At 42.2% G+C, this 17,015-nt stretch overlaps 1 protein-coding gene across 2 annotated transcripts in view; it reads right to left on the bottom strand.

The window, feature by feature from the left end:
* The window catches only part of LOC126352265 (exostosin-1), a 1,075,747-nt gene extending 1,072,978 nt beyond the window's left edge, over positions 1 to 2,769 (bottom strand). Inside the window, exon 1 of one of the 2 annotated variants that reach the window (XM_050002675.1) lies at positions 1,398 to 2,769. In XM_050002675.1, coding sequence (XP_049858632.1) covers positions 1,398 to 2,320 — 923 coding nt within the window. In that variant the 5' untranslated portion in view covers positions 2,321 to 2,769. The remainder of the gene's footprint in view (positions 1 to 1,397) is intronic. The other variant, XM_050002674.1, reaches the window with a different exon arrangement.
* Positions 2,770 to 17,015: the final 14,246 nt, after the last annotated feature.

The following is a 17,015-nucleotide window of genomic DNA, read 5'->3' as shown; positions in this document are numbered from 1 at the left end:
GGACTCAACTGCTGTGGTCATTAGTCCCCTAGAACTTAGAACTACTTAAACCTAACTAACCTAAGGACATCACACACATCCATGCCCGAGGCAGGATTCGAACCTGCGACCGTAGCAGTCGCACGGTTCCGGACTGCGCGCCTAGAACCGCGAGACCACCGCGGCCGGCCAAGTGGTAAGTCATCAGACGTCCTAAATACAAGGAAAAAGCTACATTATATGCGAAATTCCGTTTAAGGATACGGTGGTTGGCTTATTACAAAGTTTTGTTTATGTCATTGTGTCAAAAATAAACAATACTTTTAAGTACTACGTGCTTCAGTAAAAAATGATGTCCCTTTCATTCTCTCTCTTTGCGGTGGAACCTTTTCAGATATTTACTACAGATAATGCCACATTCACTCGTTTCTTCTTGTTATCACTGAATGACCCAGAAAGGGACTGAAGACTGACGCTTAGTCCCTTTACTGTATAAACCAGTCAGTCAACTAATCAACAATCCAAAACTGAAGTTCAGTTGTTCTAATATTAGCAACCTCATTTGAAACCAATGAAACGCTTCCAACAAAAATCTGTAAAATACTGTATTCAAATATAAAACAAAATTTGGAGCAGATAACAAAGAGGATAATCAAAGTACTAGATGAATGAAAACGCAAAGAATTGTCATGAGTCTTCGTGTATATCACTACTCCCACTATTTGTGTAACTTTCTTTTAAGTTATTTATTGGCTTTCGGAACATTTGTGCGTTGTTCCCCGAAGCTATTTTTTTCATGTAACAGAAGTTTCGATTTATTGGTCCGTTTTCTATCACAAAAGGGCAAAAATTAGGTCCAAGTTTTACTCAAGATGGACAGGAGAAAGGAATTCATCTCTAACATAGTTACATCTCAACCGAACCACAGACCTGGCGTTCACTTAAAATATGTCTGCGCAATCTACAAACTTACGGAGTATCGACTTGCCGACATTTGCACGCTATCGACATCAGTTTCGCATTGTTCCCATACTGTACGAATAGGAATTACATTCAACTGCGCGAGGCTGTTGCCATTTGCGACCACGCGACTGCGCAGACATTATTTGCTGCGAAGCGCTGCTGCTACTACTACTACTACCGGTATGTAGGTAAACTTTGAGACAACTGACAAGCGTTAGCAACAAATGCACCTAATCATTCGCGAATCACTTGTGCAAAAAAGTATGCTACTTTGACTTACGGCTTTACACTGAAAAGGTTTTCTCGCATTTAATACAGAATGCAAAGTCGAACACTTGTCACATTTGCGAGAGTGTACATGACTACAGAAACATTTGAGAACAGTACTGAGATATGGTGGCAATCTATATAAAATAAATTTCAGCTATGTTTTGCCATGCAGAAGCACTCCTTACCTGTCGTATTCTGTGTTGTCCTTCTCGCACCGATCGTCCTTTAATTCCTTCCAGCTCTTGCCGTGCCGACACGTCGTCACCAGCACGATATCCTTCTCATTATGCAGATGATAGAGCAAGTTCCGGGTTTCCGAACCTATCCCGTAGACGTAACGTTTCCCTTTAAACGCGAGTAAGTACTTTTTAGTCACTGGAAAATTATTGGTTGTCACGTATCCCGACTCACCCCCTCTCTCCGGGTGGTTTTTGTGAAACAGGGGAATGGAGACATCGAAACCCGGCCTCAGGTGCGTCAGCGACACACTCGCCTTGGCGAGGATAGCTTTGCCGGGGTCGAAACCTAGGTTATCCTCCAGGTAGTCGGGCCAAGTGCCCGAATAAAGATTAAAGATCACATGGTTCAAACCGTCGTTCCACAACCTGAGTTTTTGCAGCCGTGCAGGAACATTGCGTACGTAATCAGTCGAAAGACTATCTCTGTCTAACGTATCGATACCTAAAACAAAAAGGCAGGCTTGACTAGGATCAGACGTATAGTAGCGCGACTCTTGAATCACATTTAGCACTTTCTGGTACAAGGGGCTGGGCGTCAGAACGGTCCCACTGTCGGGATCTTCGTAGATGGGATACACATACACTCTGAAGTCATTCTCACACTTGCTGAAGTCGAAACACGTCTCCATGCGGCACGCCGGCGTGCCGGAACCTCCTTCTGCTTTGACACTCGGTTCTGTCCGTCTGTGCCTCGGAGAGGCTTCCAAATCTCGGTCGTACAGCTGATCTTCCACGCCGATGTAAGAGGGCAAACTTTCGTAATAGGCAGGCGCGGCACGTTCACTTTTTAACCTGTATCCGCCGAAGTAGCAGTAAGCTAGGAACGCACATGATAGGAAGGCCAACAGGTAACGTTTCTTCGCCTGCATTGTGCTGAAACTGCAGAACTACCACGGGGCGTTTGCATCGGGCACTGTCCGTGGCATAAAACTCGATCACACGCAAAAGACACTACAGCACGGACTAACGACGAGGCAGACGGAGGTGACGCTGACTTCTCAGTGCGATGTCATCTTGGGTTTTTTCATGCTGCCACACGGAACACTGTTTCCTAACCTGCCCGGAGCCGACGGCTGGTCCCAGTCAGTCGATATGGCTGGCAAACAACAACGAACCACGCGCATCGTCTTGTGCCCACAGCGCGGCCGGCGACGCACTCCGGGTCTGGCTACGCATGCACGCACGATCTGCGAGCTACGAACATGCTGCACGCAGCCCGCACACTGCTTAAAGCACGTCTCCCACTCTCATTTCCGCAGAAACTTACGCAGCTGCCGTACACTCCGGTCGCTGTGGCCGTCATTACGGCAGGACTGCTGCCGCCATGCGGCCTCGGAACGTACCACGCTGCTAAACAGCTGAAGGGCGCCGGGCGAGCGGGATCCGCGCCGAATTCAAACCGCTTGCCGGCGACGCCGGCGAAGCGTTGCAGCATCGCTGACGTTTCGCCCGCGCTTCCAACAGTATGGCACTACTGATTTGCATTAAGGGCCAACCGATACTGAGGGTAATGTGAAATCTGAATGAAATATAGTGCGTAATGTAAACTGCAAGAATGCTGACGCCTAGACTCGCAATCGTTTGATTCTACACCAAGGTTTTGCGCTTAACAGACAAAATGAGTACCGGAATGTTACTATTCGTGTTCTTATATCGTTTTAAAATTCGTTTGAAAATGCCCGATACATTCTTAATTTAAAGACAACTGACGCTGATCAGTAAACTGTGCAGTCGTTATAACCGATCATTTCGCAGTGGGACATTACAAAATGAAACATGAAACGAAAGAAAATCGTGTATCGGCTGTCACCTAAGTAAGATTAAAGGCAAAAAACAGGAGACAAATGCTTTTCTGCATTTTCAGAAAAACAATTACGTTGCTGATATCAAAACTTTTTCGAAACATCTTAACACAAAACATCATAACGGTGTTCTGCATAAAGGTAGATCGACAAATCCTAGATTTAATTATTAGGAAAAGTTAAGTCTTGTTACTGTACTCGTACTTCGGACGACACACTTATATTCGCTACCAGTGGATGTTTCCAGTAAATATTGTCCCAGATTTACTTTAAACATGTCTGTTTTAGGTTAATATTAATCTTAAACAATTATTTAAAACCAAATGATGAACTTCATATGGGCCGGAGTGTGTTGGGAACAAAAGAAAATTGTTTCGAATGGGAAGATGATTCAAAATGATAATAATTGATTGCGTTATAGCTCGCAAGACAACATTTTTCATCTCGGAAGTTTTTTCAAATTGTTGCTCCAATTTTAGTAGTTCCATTAAAGACAACATTTTTCATATAGACATTTTTCAGTTGTTACGTGCATTTTGATGGTGCTATCAAAATAATCTTCATGGCTTTGACGGTTTGTACAACGTTTTCGGCAAGAAACAGTAATTTTTAGGATGTAGGATGCACTTAAAAATAGGTTGTAATGTTTGCAGCGCAGAGTAAAAATTTATCTTGCATTACCAGTCATAAATAAACTCATTTTTCTCACATAGGATGTAAGCCCCATTGCGCCGCTTGAAAAGAAAACTTCGTCAATTTTTGTTTATTTTATATACCGGGTGATCAAAAAGTCAGTATAAATTTGAAAACTGAATAAATCTCGGAATAATGTAGATAGAGAGGTACAGATTGACACACATGCTTGGAATGACATGGGGTTTTATTAGAACCAAAAAATTCCAAAAATTCAAAAAATGTCGGACAGATGGCGCGTCATCTGATCAGAGTAGCAATAATTAGCATAACAAAGTAAGACAAAGCAAAGATGATGTTCTTTACAGGAAATGCTCAATATGTCCACCATCATTCCTCAACAATAGCTGTAGTCGAGGAATAATGTTGTGAACAGCATTGTAAAGCACGTGCGGAGTTATGGTGAGGCATTGGTGTCGGATGTTGTCTTTCAGCATCCCTAGAGATGTTGGTCGATCACGATACACTTGCGACTTCAGGTAACCCCGAAGCCAATAATCGCACGGACTGAGGTCTGGGGACCTGGGAGACCAAGCATGACTAAAGTGGAGGCTGAGCACACGATCATCACCAAACGTGGCGCGCAAGAGATCTTTCACGCGTCTAGCAATATGGGGTGGTTCTAATGAAACCCCATGTCATTCCAAGCATGTGTGTCAATTTTTACCTCTCTATCTACATTATTCCGTGGTTTATTAAGTTTTCAAATTTATACTGACTTTTTGACCACCCGATAGTTTTCAAAAAGATTTCCTTAGTAAAAAAGCAAAGTTTTAATCATATCCGCTGCCCTACAAAATTTTTATTTCCTTACTAAATCGTTGTGCGACCTTACAGTTTTATCGAGATGGTTTAAATAATACCACAGAATCGGCGTGACATTGAAAAAAGCTTTGCAGGCAACTAACATTCAGTTTATTAAGAGCTCTATTTATCGATCGCCTGTGGCCTGAGGATGACACGGTGGCCTGTCGGTACCGTCTGGCCTTTATGGCCTGTTTTTTTAATTTTTGCTCTATTTATCGCTACCCATTTTTTACCAAATTCCGATTTGAAATCCAGTTTCCAGCAGATTTCAGCAATGTGAGGGTCACAGCTCAGTTCGTTGCTGATGCTTTTCCTCAAGCTCATTTTACTTTTGAAAAAAAAAAAGGTCTGGTGCAATATATCTGGGACGCTAAGTATATGGACAAAACTAAAGGTATTCGCAATTGTAAATATGACCAATCACCAGCTGTAGAATGGAATGACGACACCGCAAATCTGTACCTGACCTGGACTCGAACCCGGATATGCTGCTTTTGCCAGCGGTCGCCTTACCGTTTGGTTATCTATGCACGACTCACGGAAACACCCAAACGTCTACAACCTGTACTCGTACATCCATTTCTTATATTTCCGTAGAGTTGAGACATTCTACTTGAAAGTTTCTTGCCCGGCGTCGGCAGATAAATGCCATATTGCAATGCCTGTGTTATTTTGGACTATAATACAAAGATCCTTTGGACATTGCGGAGAGGCGTGTTATCAGTCGCGTTGCGTTGCGTAATTGTTTGACCATTGTCTTTCGTCGTTCTGTTCACAACAAAAAGTTCCACCTCAGTACGGCGTCTAGTCACCAGTCAGATTCTCTGCATACGCAAATACTGTTCAGACTGCGTTAAAAGCAGCGTTGAAGAGAAACATCGTCAATACTTAACGTTTGCAAAGTTCGCGTAAACTCTGGCAGCAAGCTATCCTATAATATAACGATTTTCGGGTGGAGGACGATTGATTCATTCTTTTAGAAAAAAATGTCAAAATTCCGCAAAAAGTTCTTTATTTCCTTAGGTTCAAAATTAAAGAATTAGCCATCAGCCCGTACTTATTTAAACGACTTATATCAATGTGCTCAGCTCACAGTTCATACAACCCAGTATACACGCAAAAGAGCCAGAAATGTACTTAAGTCCGAACCGAATTATTATGTGGTCTACTACAGTCGATGGTCTACGACAATGCATGAGTTTCACATTCGGTGCCGGCCGCTGGTGGCCGAGCGGTTCTGGCGCTACAGTCTGGAACCACGCGACCGCTACGGTCGCAGGTTCGAATCCTGCCTCGGGCATGGATGTGTGTGTTGTCCTTAGGTTAGTTAGGTTTAAGTAGTTCTAAGTTCTAGGGGACTTATGACCTCAGCAGTTGAGTCCCATAGTGCTCAGAGCCATTTGAACCATTTCACATTCGGTCTTTTTTTTTTTCAGTGGATATCTAATAAAGAAACTGCTCGCCAACTATTCCATAGATGAATATGAAACATACCACGAGGAATTCTACAAAAGCCGAAAGTTCACACGCCTTTATCTTTCCAACTAAACACTTCACAAAGCTCAAATTTCCACAATCTGTCCGTAAATGCAACTGCTTTCGCAATAACATCCGGACGCGAAATACCAGTAACTTCTTCATTTTACTCATAACGTAGACGGACACGTCCAACTTGACCTGTACGTCCGATAACTAGCCAACGATCTCCTCCCTGGCGTTCCCTCCAGGGCCTATACCTACTTGATACAGCGCGGGAAATGCTTAACTCTGATTGGTTGTTCAAAATGACCAGCCAATCAAAACAATCCTTCGAGTTCTATCTCGCGCAAAAACTGTCCTACTCTAATCAATATTCGCAGATGCATTTACATCACTTCATCATGCAAATCTTAATAAAATGTTTAACAGAACCAAACAAAAAGAAAACTAATCTTGAAATGACTTTAGAAAATCATTACTCTGGAAATGGTTATTCTTACAAAAGCAAGTAGCCTTGGTCATACGTCATCAGCAAGGTAGGGATATTACAGCTTTCATTGCAACTGCTTGCATCACACTTTCCCCTGACATAGTTACGTAACGTTTAACATCAGATAATACTGAATCTTTACTGATGTCCCACGTATGCACTCTCACTCACTCTCATTTATTCACACAACAAAACAAATAGTTATTAAATAAATATTAATCCTTTCTGAATTCTATGTTACAAAAATGAGAAATTTTGAACGTTTTTAGTTATAAAAAATCTAAACAAATTGTTCTGCCATTAAGTGAACTTCAGTAATAATTCCAAATGATACTAAAAGACAAACTGCTATGAATCTTAACTGAGTTTCATCTTGTAAGTGTCGGTTTTTGATGTTTTAGGTAATTGTCTCTAAATCTGAAACTATCTCAGCTAGATAGCTGAGGTTTTACCACAACCTGCCTTTTAATAACAAAGTGCTGTATATTGACTTTTAACAAGACTGAATATTACTTAATACTGTTTGTTTAGATTCTTAGGGACTTAAGTATTCTGTCGCTCGAAATAACACAGGTTGCGCTTCCCACGGCTAGGCTAACGACAGGTGCGAGTGAGTCACGCTAAGATACCAGCGGCTGTATATTGCCACCGCCAACGGCTCCAAAGCTACGAGTCCTTACTTCAAAGTAGCTTACTGCAATAAAATGCTATTGCGTACTGAATTGCGACATTACAACGTGAATGCCATTCCAAAGGATCTTTGCACCGTAATTCAGAATAACACAGATACTGCAATATCGTATGTATACGGAGGGTTTCTACAAGAATCGTAGATGGTACCTGTACGGGAAGATGGTTATAGATGGTATCTCTGACGATAGATGAACTATAAAGTATAGATACCTGTCGACAGATGAACAATAAAGTGTAGATACCTTATGCGCCCAACATACATCACGCCTCCATCGCTCTCATTCACGGTACCATACCACTTCCCCCATGGCGGTTCTGCTCTAATTGGTCTTTTCTTTTCAAATCTTTGGTTTACGTATTGGTGGTTTTTCAACTTTGAAACTAATTTTCATAGTTGCGCAAACCTCAGTGCACTTCTGTGGCCAAATATTCGGGCCGCTTGTTTGATCTTTGAAGACTAATGTCAGTCCCTACTCGTGGAAGTCACATTTTCTTACCGCTTTAGAGTGATATTCGTTTTGGAAATGATTTATTTGTGTAATTAGTCAAGTTTTACTGTAGTTCGGAATCCACGTTAAACCCCACATCTCTAATATTTGCTGAGTGAGCAGGACTATAGATACAGGAAAGAAGGATGGAAAATTACAGTATGTTTTAACGTACCTCTGACGACGAAGTCACTAGACATGAAAAATAAGCTCCAATTGGGGAAATAAATTATCCACGTCCTCTACAGTCGTCAGGAGTGCCCTAGGAAAGTGTTACAGGACCCAGTCTCTGTATATATGAACGATCTGACAAACAGAGTGAGCTGTAGATTGCGACAGATTGGTGAGGACGTCATAGCGTACGGGATAGTGTCGTCGTTAAGTGAGTGTATGAGGTTAGAGGATGACATGGACAGGATTTCTAGTTGGTGTGAGAAAAATATAAATTAATACAGGTGAATAGGGGAAAAAACATTAGTATAATGTACAAAACACATTATTAGGCGTGATTCACACTGGGGTGGGTCAGCAACACGAGACAGCTCCGTATAACGCGGCCCACGGTCGTAACATGGAGTGTGGCGCTTCGTAGGTCGTCGCCAAACGCCAAAATGTATCACGTATTTACTCGAGACTGGAAAGAATCACGGCCTTCCTTCCAAAATAGATTTGCTAGTTACGTTTCTTACGCAGCAGTACACGCCCTAAAAAACACCAAACGTAAACTGGCCAGCGACCATATTTTTCGTAGCAAACTATTAAAAATATGCGCAGTGCTGTACTTCACCTCTAAAGTATAACAAAAGCTGCGGGCAGTAACGAAAAGAAATCCAGTTCGTTGTCAGGCTGCGATGTATGGCTGTAAGATATGGATTTTATTTTCTTTTTTCACCGAATAGTTTGCTCAAGATCTAATGAGAAAGACTGCACAGCGGAGAACACGTGCGAAACCCAACGTAACATGGCCAGCGACTATATTTTTCGTAGCAAACTATTAAAAATATGCGCAGTGCTGTAATTCACCCGGGCATGGATGTGTGTGATGTCCTTAGGTTAGTTAGGTTTAAGTTGTTCTAAGTTCTAGGGGACTGATGACCACAGATGTTAAGTCCCATAGTGCTCAGAGCCATTTGAACCATTTTTTTGTACTTCACCTCTGAACTATCACAAAAGCTGGGGCAGTAACGAAAAGAAATCCAGTTCGTTGTCAAGCTGCGATGTATGGCTGTAAGATAGGGATTTGTTTTCTTTTTTTACCGAATATTTTCCTCAAAATCTAATGAGAAAGACTGTGCAGCGGAGAATACGTACGAATGCCAAAACAGCGGTTTTTATTTTTTACGCGAAAAGTGAAAGCTCTACTAAGAAGCTATCTACAGAGACGAATGTAGCTATGCTACACTTACAAAAAAAATTATTTTTGAGGCAAATCGGATGATTTGAAATTTCACTCCCTGCACTCCGAGTTACGCCGGCCAATGCGGTAGAGAAGCGTACTGTGTCGTATCGCTGTCGTCCCAGTGTGAACCACTTAAGGAACGGCGTTCATGAAAAAGACCGAAAATGTCAATTTTCAATTTATTTTTTTAGTTGTTAGTAGAAACCATGACAATAACTTCCCAAAGTTCCAGTGATGAAATCGCATCCGAAGTACCTGAAAAATAATTAAACGTGACGGGACATTCCTGCCACGCCCACTTTTTGAAGCAACTTTTCGACACTAACTCGATGAACGACGATTCCGTGGATTATATTCACCAGGAAAGGCTTCCAAATTGTATCCTGGATATTGTCAAGCCCATCTGATCCTGAACTAAAAAAAAGTGTGTTCATGGGTAAACGCAGTATCCAAATGAGTTTCTAAACTCACACTTTCATCTGCTACGATTGTCAGAATTGAAGCTTATGATGCAGTTGTTGTATTTATTGATGATAACTTAAGGAGGGTGAGGGTATTAGAGAGAAAGGACGTTAAGATAGGAAATTTCACTCAAGACATCTTGAGAAAAATAGACTTACAGCACCTCTGTGCAATAGAAAATTCAGTCGAAGAACAAGTAAACGAAAGAAGGCAGAAAACAATAAACCAGAAGTGAAGCCTTGAAGGGAGAGAGGACTGAGAATCCAAATCTGGGGCCTTCTGAAGAGGTGACATAAGGAAAAACGTTAGGTTAAACTTTAAATTGCATTTCCTGAAAATTCCTTACTTTTAAGTTTATGTACCTTTCTCTAATCTATTAAGGCTAGATTTATAAATTTCGTATATTTATACCCATAAGCCCTATAAATGTTGTCTCATGAGTAAATTTTGGAATTTTGTCAAGTCTGAAAAACTTGTAGGTCTAACGTTTCTAAGCGACTTGAAATGGAACAAGATCGCAAGGTAAGGAAGATGAATGGTCGCTTTCGGTTTGTTTGGAGAAATATTTGGACATGTGGCTCTTCTGTAAAGGACACTGCGTACAGAACACTCGTGCGACCCATTCTTGATTACTGCCCGAGTGTTTGGGGTTCCCAACGGACAGACATCTCTACGATTCATACACGAGTGCTACGTTTGTAACAAGTAGATAAAATCATTGCGGAAATGAAGCCAACTTTAGCTTAGGAATTCCTTTGTCGGGGGTGTGGGTGCGGGGTGAGTGGGAGACATTTTTTCGCGAAACATTGTTGAGAAATTACGTCTATGGTCACAAACTTTTTGTTAACAGATTACCGGTTTCAGTCTATAATGACCATCAGCAGATCTGCAGCAAAAAATGGGAAAAACATAAATACACTCGCAGATTCTCTACAGCTTAAAAAACAATAAATAGACCATAGTTTAGAGAACCGGTATTTGCGACATACTGTAAAGCTACCCTATCACCATCAACGTAATCTTGCGTAAATACCGCGAAGACAAGGCAAGGAATACCAGGGCTTGCGCGGAAGCATACAGATAATTGTTTTTCGCTCGCTCCATTTGCGAGTGGAACAGGAAAGGGAGTGACAAGCAGTGGTACAAGGTACCCTCCGTCATGCACCTAATAGTGGATTTCGGAGTATGCATGTAACTGCAGATGTAGAAAGGAGCTCGTGATCCATCTTTAATGGCGTCATCGTCAACGGTACATTAAGCCCTACACTTCTTTCTTCCGCCGTGCTTCACAACTGGCAGACGACAGCATGGGTTATATGTTTCCTCCGCCATCTACTTGAAAGGCTCCCTCCATACGGCTCATACGTTTTGTGTGTCCCGAGAGCCGAGTTTGCTGTACCTGTTTATAATAATATGAACTTTTTTTCACAATCTGACGAAAGTTTTTCACAATAACCTTGTTGAACAACTGGAATGTGCAAAACATACTTAAAATAAACGCCAGCGTCAAAAAATGTTTATTTTCAAACTTTCATACTTTGTTCCTAACTGTGAGAGAATATGGGAAAACAGCAATAGGACAACAGAAAAAATGAAAAGATTAAACGTTTCAGTTTTGCTTGTTATAAAACTATTTAGGTGAGAGTTAGCATTGATCTTTGGAACGTCTCACTGGTTCTTGTGAGAGGAATGAAGACACTGTACTTGATCATTCTGCAGTGAATTGTCCTCTGCTACCGTAATGAGACTACGGTGTGGAAGAAGCAATGAACGTAGTGAAACAAGTTACTACATTGACATGGAGCGACAAATGATTAAAAGCAGTTGTTTTGAATTATACGAGTACCGATATTCACTTAGAATGATCTGTGTAACATCTTCCCTTTTTTTGTCTTTGTTTTATTTTCGATATGATATTTGTGTATGACGGTGCGCTTGACAATAATGATCTGATTAGATAAACCGATGTCTACTGAGTGTCGCGACAGATTTGTGGTAGACTATGGCGACGTCTGGTAGTATTTATCTCTGCACGGCGCCTACGTTCGTTTGTCATGGAAGTTGAACAACGGAGAGAATTCACTTGTTTGACCAATGAGAAACTCAACATCTTGCTCTCTGTACTTGATGACATTAGACCACTCACGTAGCTTTATTAATAATAAAACCTAAGTTTCTCTCAATTCAAAACGGTCGTTGAACTCCCTATTTATTTAAATTAAAAACCCGAAAATTGACTTTTGTAAGAAATTTCAACGCCAGCTTCCAGCGATCAGCCTCATTGCTGCCCAACTGCGGGTGAGGTCACAGACGAGCAATTTTTTGAATACATAAGATTTTTACTTGTAGATCAGCAGGAGGGCTCGGAGATGATATATGAATTAGACAAGGCAAACGTAAATCACGATGGCTGGATGAAACAGTATCCCTAATTCTGACTTATTGAAATAATGCTTCCTGAATTATGTTGGGAGTAGTAAATTACAATCAGGCTGCGAAAATAAACAGGTAGTGCAACAAAAATGAAATGCAGAATGAGTCACCAATATCAGAAAAAATGTAACAGTTTTTATGGAAAATTTTGCTAGCGAAATATCAAATATTACGAAAAAATCCTTTGTACGGAACGCGGGAAACCTCTGTAGAGTGTAATCGATTCAGTCTAATCCTCCTTTAGCTTGGCTGACGGTCACCATTCTTGGTCTGAATGTATGTCGAGCCAATGTAGGCGAATCCCTCAATTACGTCACATAGGGATGTGGAGAATTGTTGGAGAGCCGTTTCATCTACGCTCTATACGTAGTTATCCGCGGAACTGAAATCAGGACTGCTGAAAGGCCAAAATTTCTTGTACCAAAACTTGTCTGAAACTAGTCTAAAATAGCTTACTTCCCACTATTGTAATTTCTTCAAACCTAAGAAGGACATCTTGCTTCGACTACTCAGAGACTAATCCGAATGTAGTTTGTGTCAAACGTCTCGCACTGGCCGATGAACAGTCTTGTTGGAGAAGATATGACGTTTCAGACGCCATTGTTGCCGTCCACGGCTTCACAACACTCAAAATAACTTTCAAATAAACTTGCTTGGTCCAGTCTGTGGCGTAGCGATATGCACTGACGCTTAGTTGTGGGCCCCACACAAGAGCGCCGGATCGCAGCGATCGTCCGCGCATGCCAGGATCAACATTTCCACACACATATCGACTGCAAAGCAAACTGTGAACTGTTACTACTTGAACTTGAACTGTAAGACCAATGGATGAAAAAGGAATTGAGTGCTAACAAGCGAATAACGGGAAAGATATAAAGGACTCACTTGGCGTCAGTGAAAAATGTAGCACATTCTGTAAAGTAACCTGTAATTCCCAAGAAAAGCGTTTCAAAGTAAGTTTAATAAATTACAATTCCCGTTGTTTTTTTTAATTTAATTTTTGCAAGTATTCGTGAGACATAGAAATCAACTGCGACTCTATTTCCTGCATCAGTCCTATCTGTGACATCATATAGTGACGAGTGTTTTTTAAACTACTGCCTTTGTTGATGGACTACATTTCCCGAGGATTCTTCCAATGAATCTCAATCTGGCATCTATCTTACTAGCGATTACTCTTATGAGGTGGTTCAACTTCAAATCGCTCCGTACACATACCGTTAGATATTTTAATGAAGTAACTGCTTCCAGTGATTGTTCTGCAGCCGTGCAATCTTGTGCTCTGCAATTAAGAGTCTTCCTGTCTATGTAATGCGTAACATTTGTACGTTAAGGGTCAATAGCCACTCCGTAAACGAAGCGTCGATCCTCTATAGGTCTTCCTGTATTTCACAACAGTATTTTATCGTTGAGACTTCTCTGTATACAACAGCATCATCCACGAATAGCCCCATCAAACTTCCGACGTTATCTTCTAGTTCATTTATATAAGAGGGTGGTTATAATTAAACTTTCGCTACTTGAGCCATTGCAGACGGAAACCGTTTACCGTATGGGTACCCAACTTTACAGGGATGATGTTGAGACTGTACGCTACAGGATTTGCGCTGTTAGTAGCGTTATAATAGTGTCATGGCTTGCCGTTAGGCGCCGGTATTGGTACGGCGGCGCATGATTGAAACACGAGCATCAGTGTGCATTACAACTGCAGACGCCCGCATCTCGTGGTCGTGCGGTAGCCTTCTCGCTTCCCGTACCCGGGTTCCCGGGTTCGATTCCTGGCGGGGTCAGGGATTTTCTCTGCCTCGTGATGGCTGGATGTTGTGTATTGTCCTTAGGTTAGTTAGGTTTAAGTAGTTCTAAGTTCTAGGCGACTGATGACCATAGATGTTAAGTCCCATAGTGCTCAGAGTCATTTGAACCATTTTGAACTGCAGACAGTCAACATGGATCTGCAAAAGATGAGCATAGCTTTACTCTTAAAGCTATTTCATCAAAACAACAGCAATAGTGCCTGCTGCTCTACGCTAGTGTCGAAGCATTAAAGAAATGCGGTGAGGTTATTTCGGGGATTGGTCCTGGGAGAGACCGACGGCCAATTGTTCCACAAACCGTTGAAAAAGCTACTGTCGCAATGACTGAGAATCCTGGACGCAATATGCGATCTTCAAGCGGAGCACGAGCAATGTCACGACAGTTAAACATGCCACGGTTCACCGTTCGAAAAATGCTGCGAGTAACAGCGGGATGTGTACCGAGGGCTCTTCCAGGCAGTCGTGAATGTAGATGGCCGGCACATAGAGCAACGTTTGTAGCCTGGAGCGTAAAGGTAGTACGCGATTAACAAACGTTAGCCTCTCGTATGGAAATTAAAATGTGTTTCTTTCAATGGTTTACTCGTTATTTTTTGTCTTCCACTTCGGCGATGACATTGTAATTCTGTCAGAGACAGTAAAGGACTTGGAAGAGCAGTTGAACGGAATGGACAGTGTCTTGAAAGGAGAATATAAGATGAACATCAACAAAAGCAAAACGAGGATAATGGAATGTAGTCGAATTAAGTCGGGTGATGCTGAGGGAATTAGATTAGGAAATGAGACACTTAAAGTAGTAAAGGAGTTTTGCTATTTGGGGAGCAAAATAACTGATGATAGTCGAAGTAGCGAAGATATAAAATGTAGACTGGCAATGGCAAGGAAAGCGATTCTGAAGAAGAGAAATTTGTTAACATCGAGTATAGATTTAAGTGTCAGGAAGTCGTTTCTGAAAGTATTAGTATAGAGTGTAGCCATGTATGGAAGGGAAACGTGGACGATAAATATTTTGGACAAGAAGAGAATAGAAGCTTTCGATAGGTGGTGCTACAGAAGAATGCTGAAGATTAGATGGGTAGATCACATTACTAATGTGGAGGTATTGAATAGGATTGGGGAGAAGAGAAGATTGTGGCACAACTTGACAAGAAGAAGGGACCGGTTGGTAGGACATGTTCTGAGGCAATAAGGGATCACAAATTTAGCATTGGAGGGCAGCGTGGAGGGCAAAAATCGTAGAGGGAGACCAAGAGATGAATACACTAAGTAGATTCAGAAGGATGTAGGTTGCAGTAAGTACTGGAAGATGAAGAAGCTTGCACAGGATAGGGTAACATGGAGAGCTGCATCAAACGTCTCAGGGCTGAAGACCACAACAACAACAACAACAACAACAACAACAACAACAACATGTCCTTCAAAACGTTTCCACGAAGTTTCATCGTCCTACGATCACTCCTTTTTGACAGGGGTCCTCTCAAGTAAGGAACGTGTATTATAACCAGCCTGTATATCGTGAAAAGTAACGTTGCTATAAGGCTACCTTGGGGCGCGCCCGAAATTACTTTTACGTCTGCAGACTTCTCTCAGTTCAGAATGACAAGCTGTGTTCTTTTTGTGGTAAATTCTACAATCAAGATACGTGGTTAATCATATATTCAGTCCGTTCGTATTTTGTTCATTTGGCGGCAGTGCGGATCTGTATCGAACGTCTCCTGGAAGTCAAGAAACACAGTATCTACCTGGGCGTATGCATCCACTGCTTTCAGGCAGTCGTGGACGAACAGGGCCAGCCATATTTCACAAGATCGTTGCTTTCTGAATCAATATTGATTCTTACAGAGGAGATTTTCAGTCGCCATACATGTTATAATAAGTGGGCATAAGACATGTTTCAAAATCCAACACACAGATGTCAAGTGTACAGGCTTACAGTTTCGTGCGTGTTCTGAAGGCCCTTCTTTCGCTCTTTTCTTTTCTCCTACGAGAACTGAAACTTTCCCTCGGAGCATGTACACTGAAGCGCCAAAGAAACTGGTACATCCATGCGTACTCAAATACAGAAATATTTAAACAGGCAGAATAGGGCACTGCGGTCAGCAAAACCTATATAAGACAACAACTGTCTGGCTCAGTTGTTAGATTGACTGCTGCTACAACGGCAGGTTATCAAGTTTTAAGTTCGAATGTGGTGTTATAGGCTGTGCGCGAGCGATGGGATACAGCATCTCCGAGGTAGGGGATTTTCCCGTACGACCACTTTACGAGAGTACCGTGAATATCAGGAATCCGTCTTCGCTGCGGCCGGAAAAACCCTTCCGCAAATTGCTGCAGATTTCAAAGCTGGACCATCAACAAGTGTCAGCGTGCGTACCATTCAACGATACGTCATCGATACGGGCTTTCAGAGACGAAGGCCCACTCGTGCAGCCTCGGTGACTGCACGACACAAAGCCTTAGAGGTCGCTTGGGCCCGTCAACTTCGACATTGGACTGCTGGTGCTTAGAAACATGTTGCCTGGTCGGACGCGCCTCGTTTCAAAATGTATCGAGCGGATGGACGTGTACTGGTATGGAGACAACATCATGAATCCATAGACCCGGCATGTCAGCAGGGGATTGTTCAAGCTGGTGGAGGCTCTGTAATGGTGTGGGGCGTGTGCAGTTGGAGTGCTATGGGACGCCTGATACGTCTAGATACGACTCTAACAAGTGACACGTATGTAAGTATCCTTTCTGATCACCTGCATCCATTCGTGTCCACTGTGCATTCCGACGGACTTGGGCAATTACAGAAGTATAACGCGACATCCTAAACGTCCAGATTAGCTACAGTGTGGCTCCAGGAACGCTCTTCTGATTTTAAACACTTCAGCTGGCCACCAAATTCCCCAGACATGAACATTATTGGGCATATCTGAGACGCATTGCAACGTGCTGTTGAGAAGAGATCTCTACCCCCCGTACTCTTACGGAATTATGGACAGCTCCGCCGAATTCATGG

The sequence above is a fragment of the Schistocerca gregaria genome, chromosome 1 (genome assembly GCF_023897955.1).
Source record: "Schistocerca gregaria isolate iqSchGreg1 chromosome 1, iqSchGreg1.2, whole genome shotgun sequence".
Lineage (NCBI taxonomy): Eukaryota > Metazoa > Arthropoda > Insecta > Orthoptera > Acrididae > Schistocerca > Schistocerca gregaria.
The sequence above is the reverse complement of the archived record's forward strand: the minus strand, read 5'-3'. Positions and strand labels throughout refer to the sequence as shown.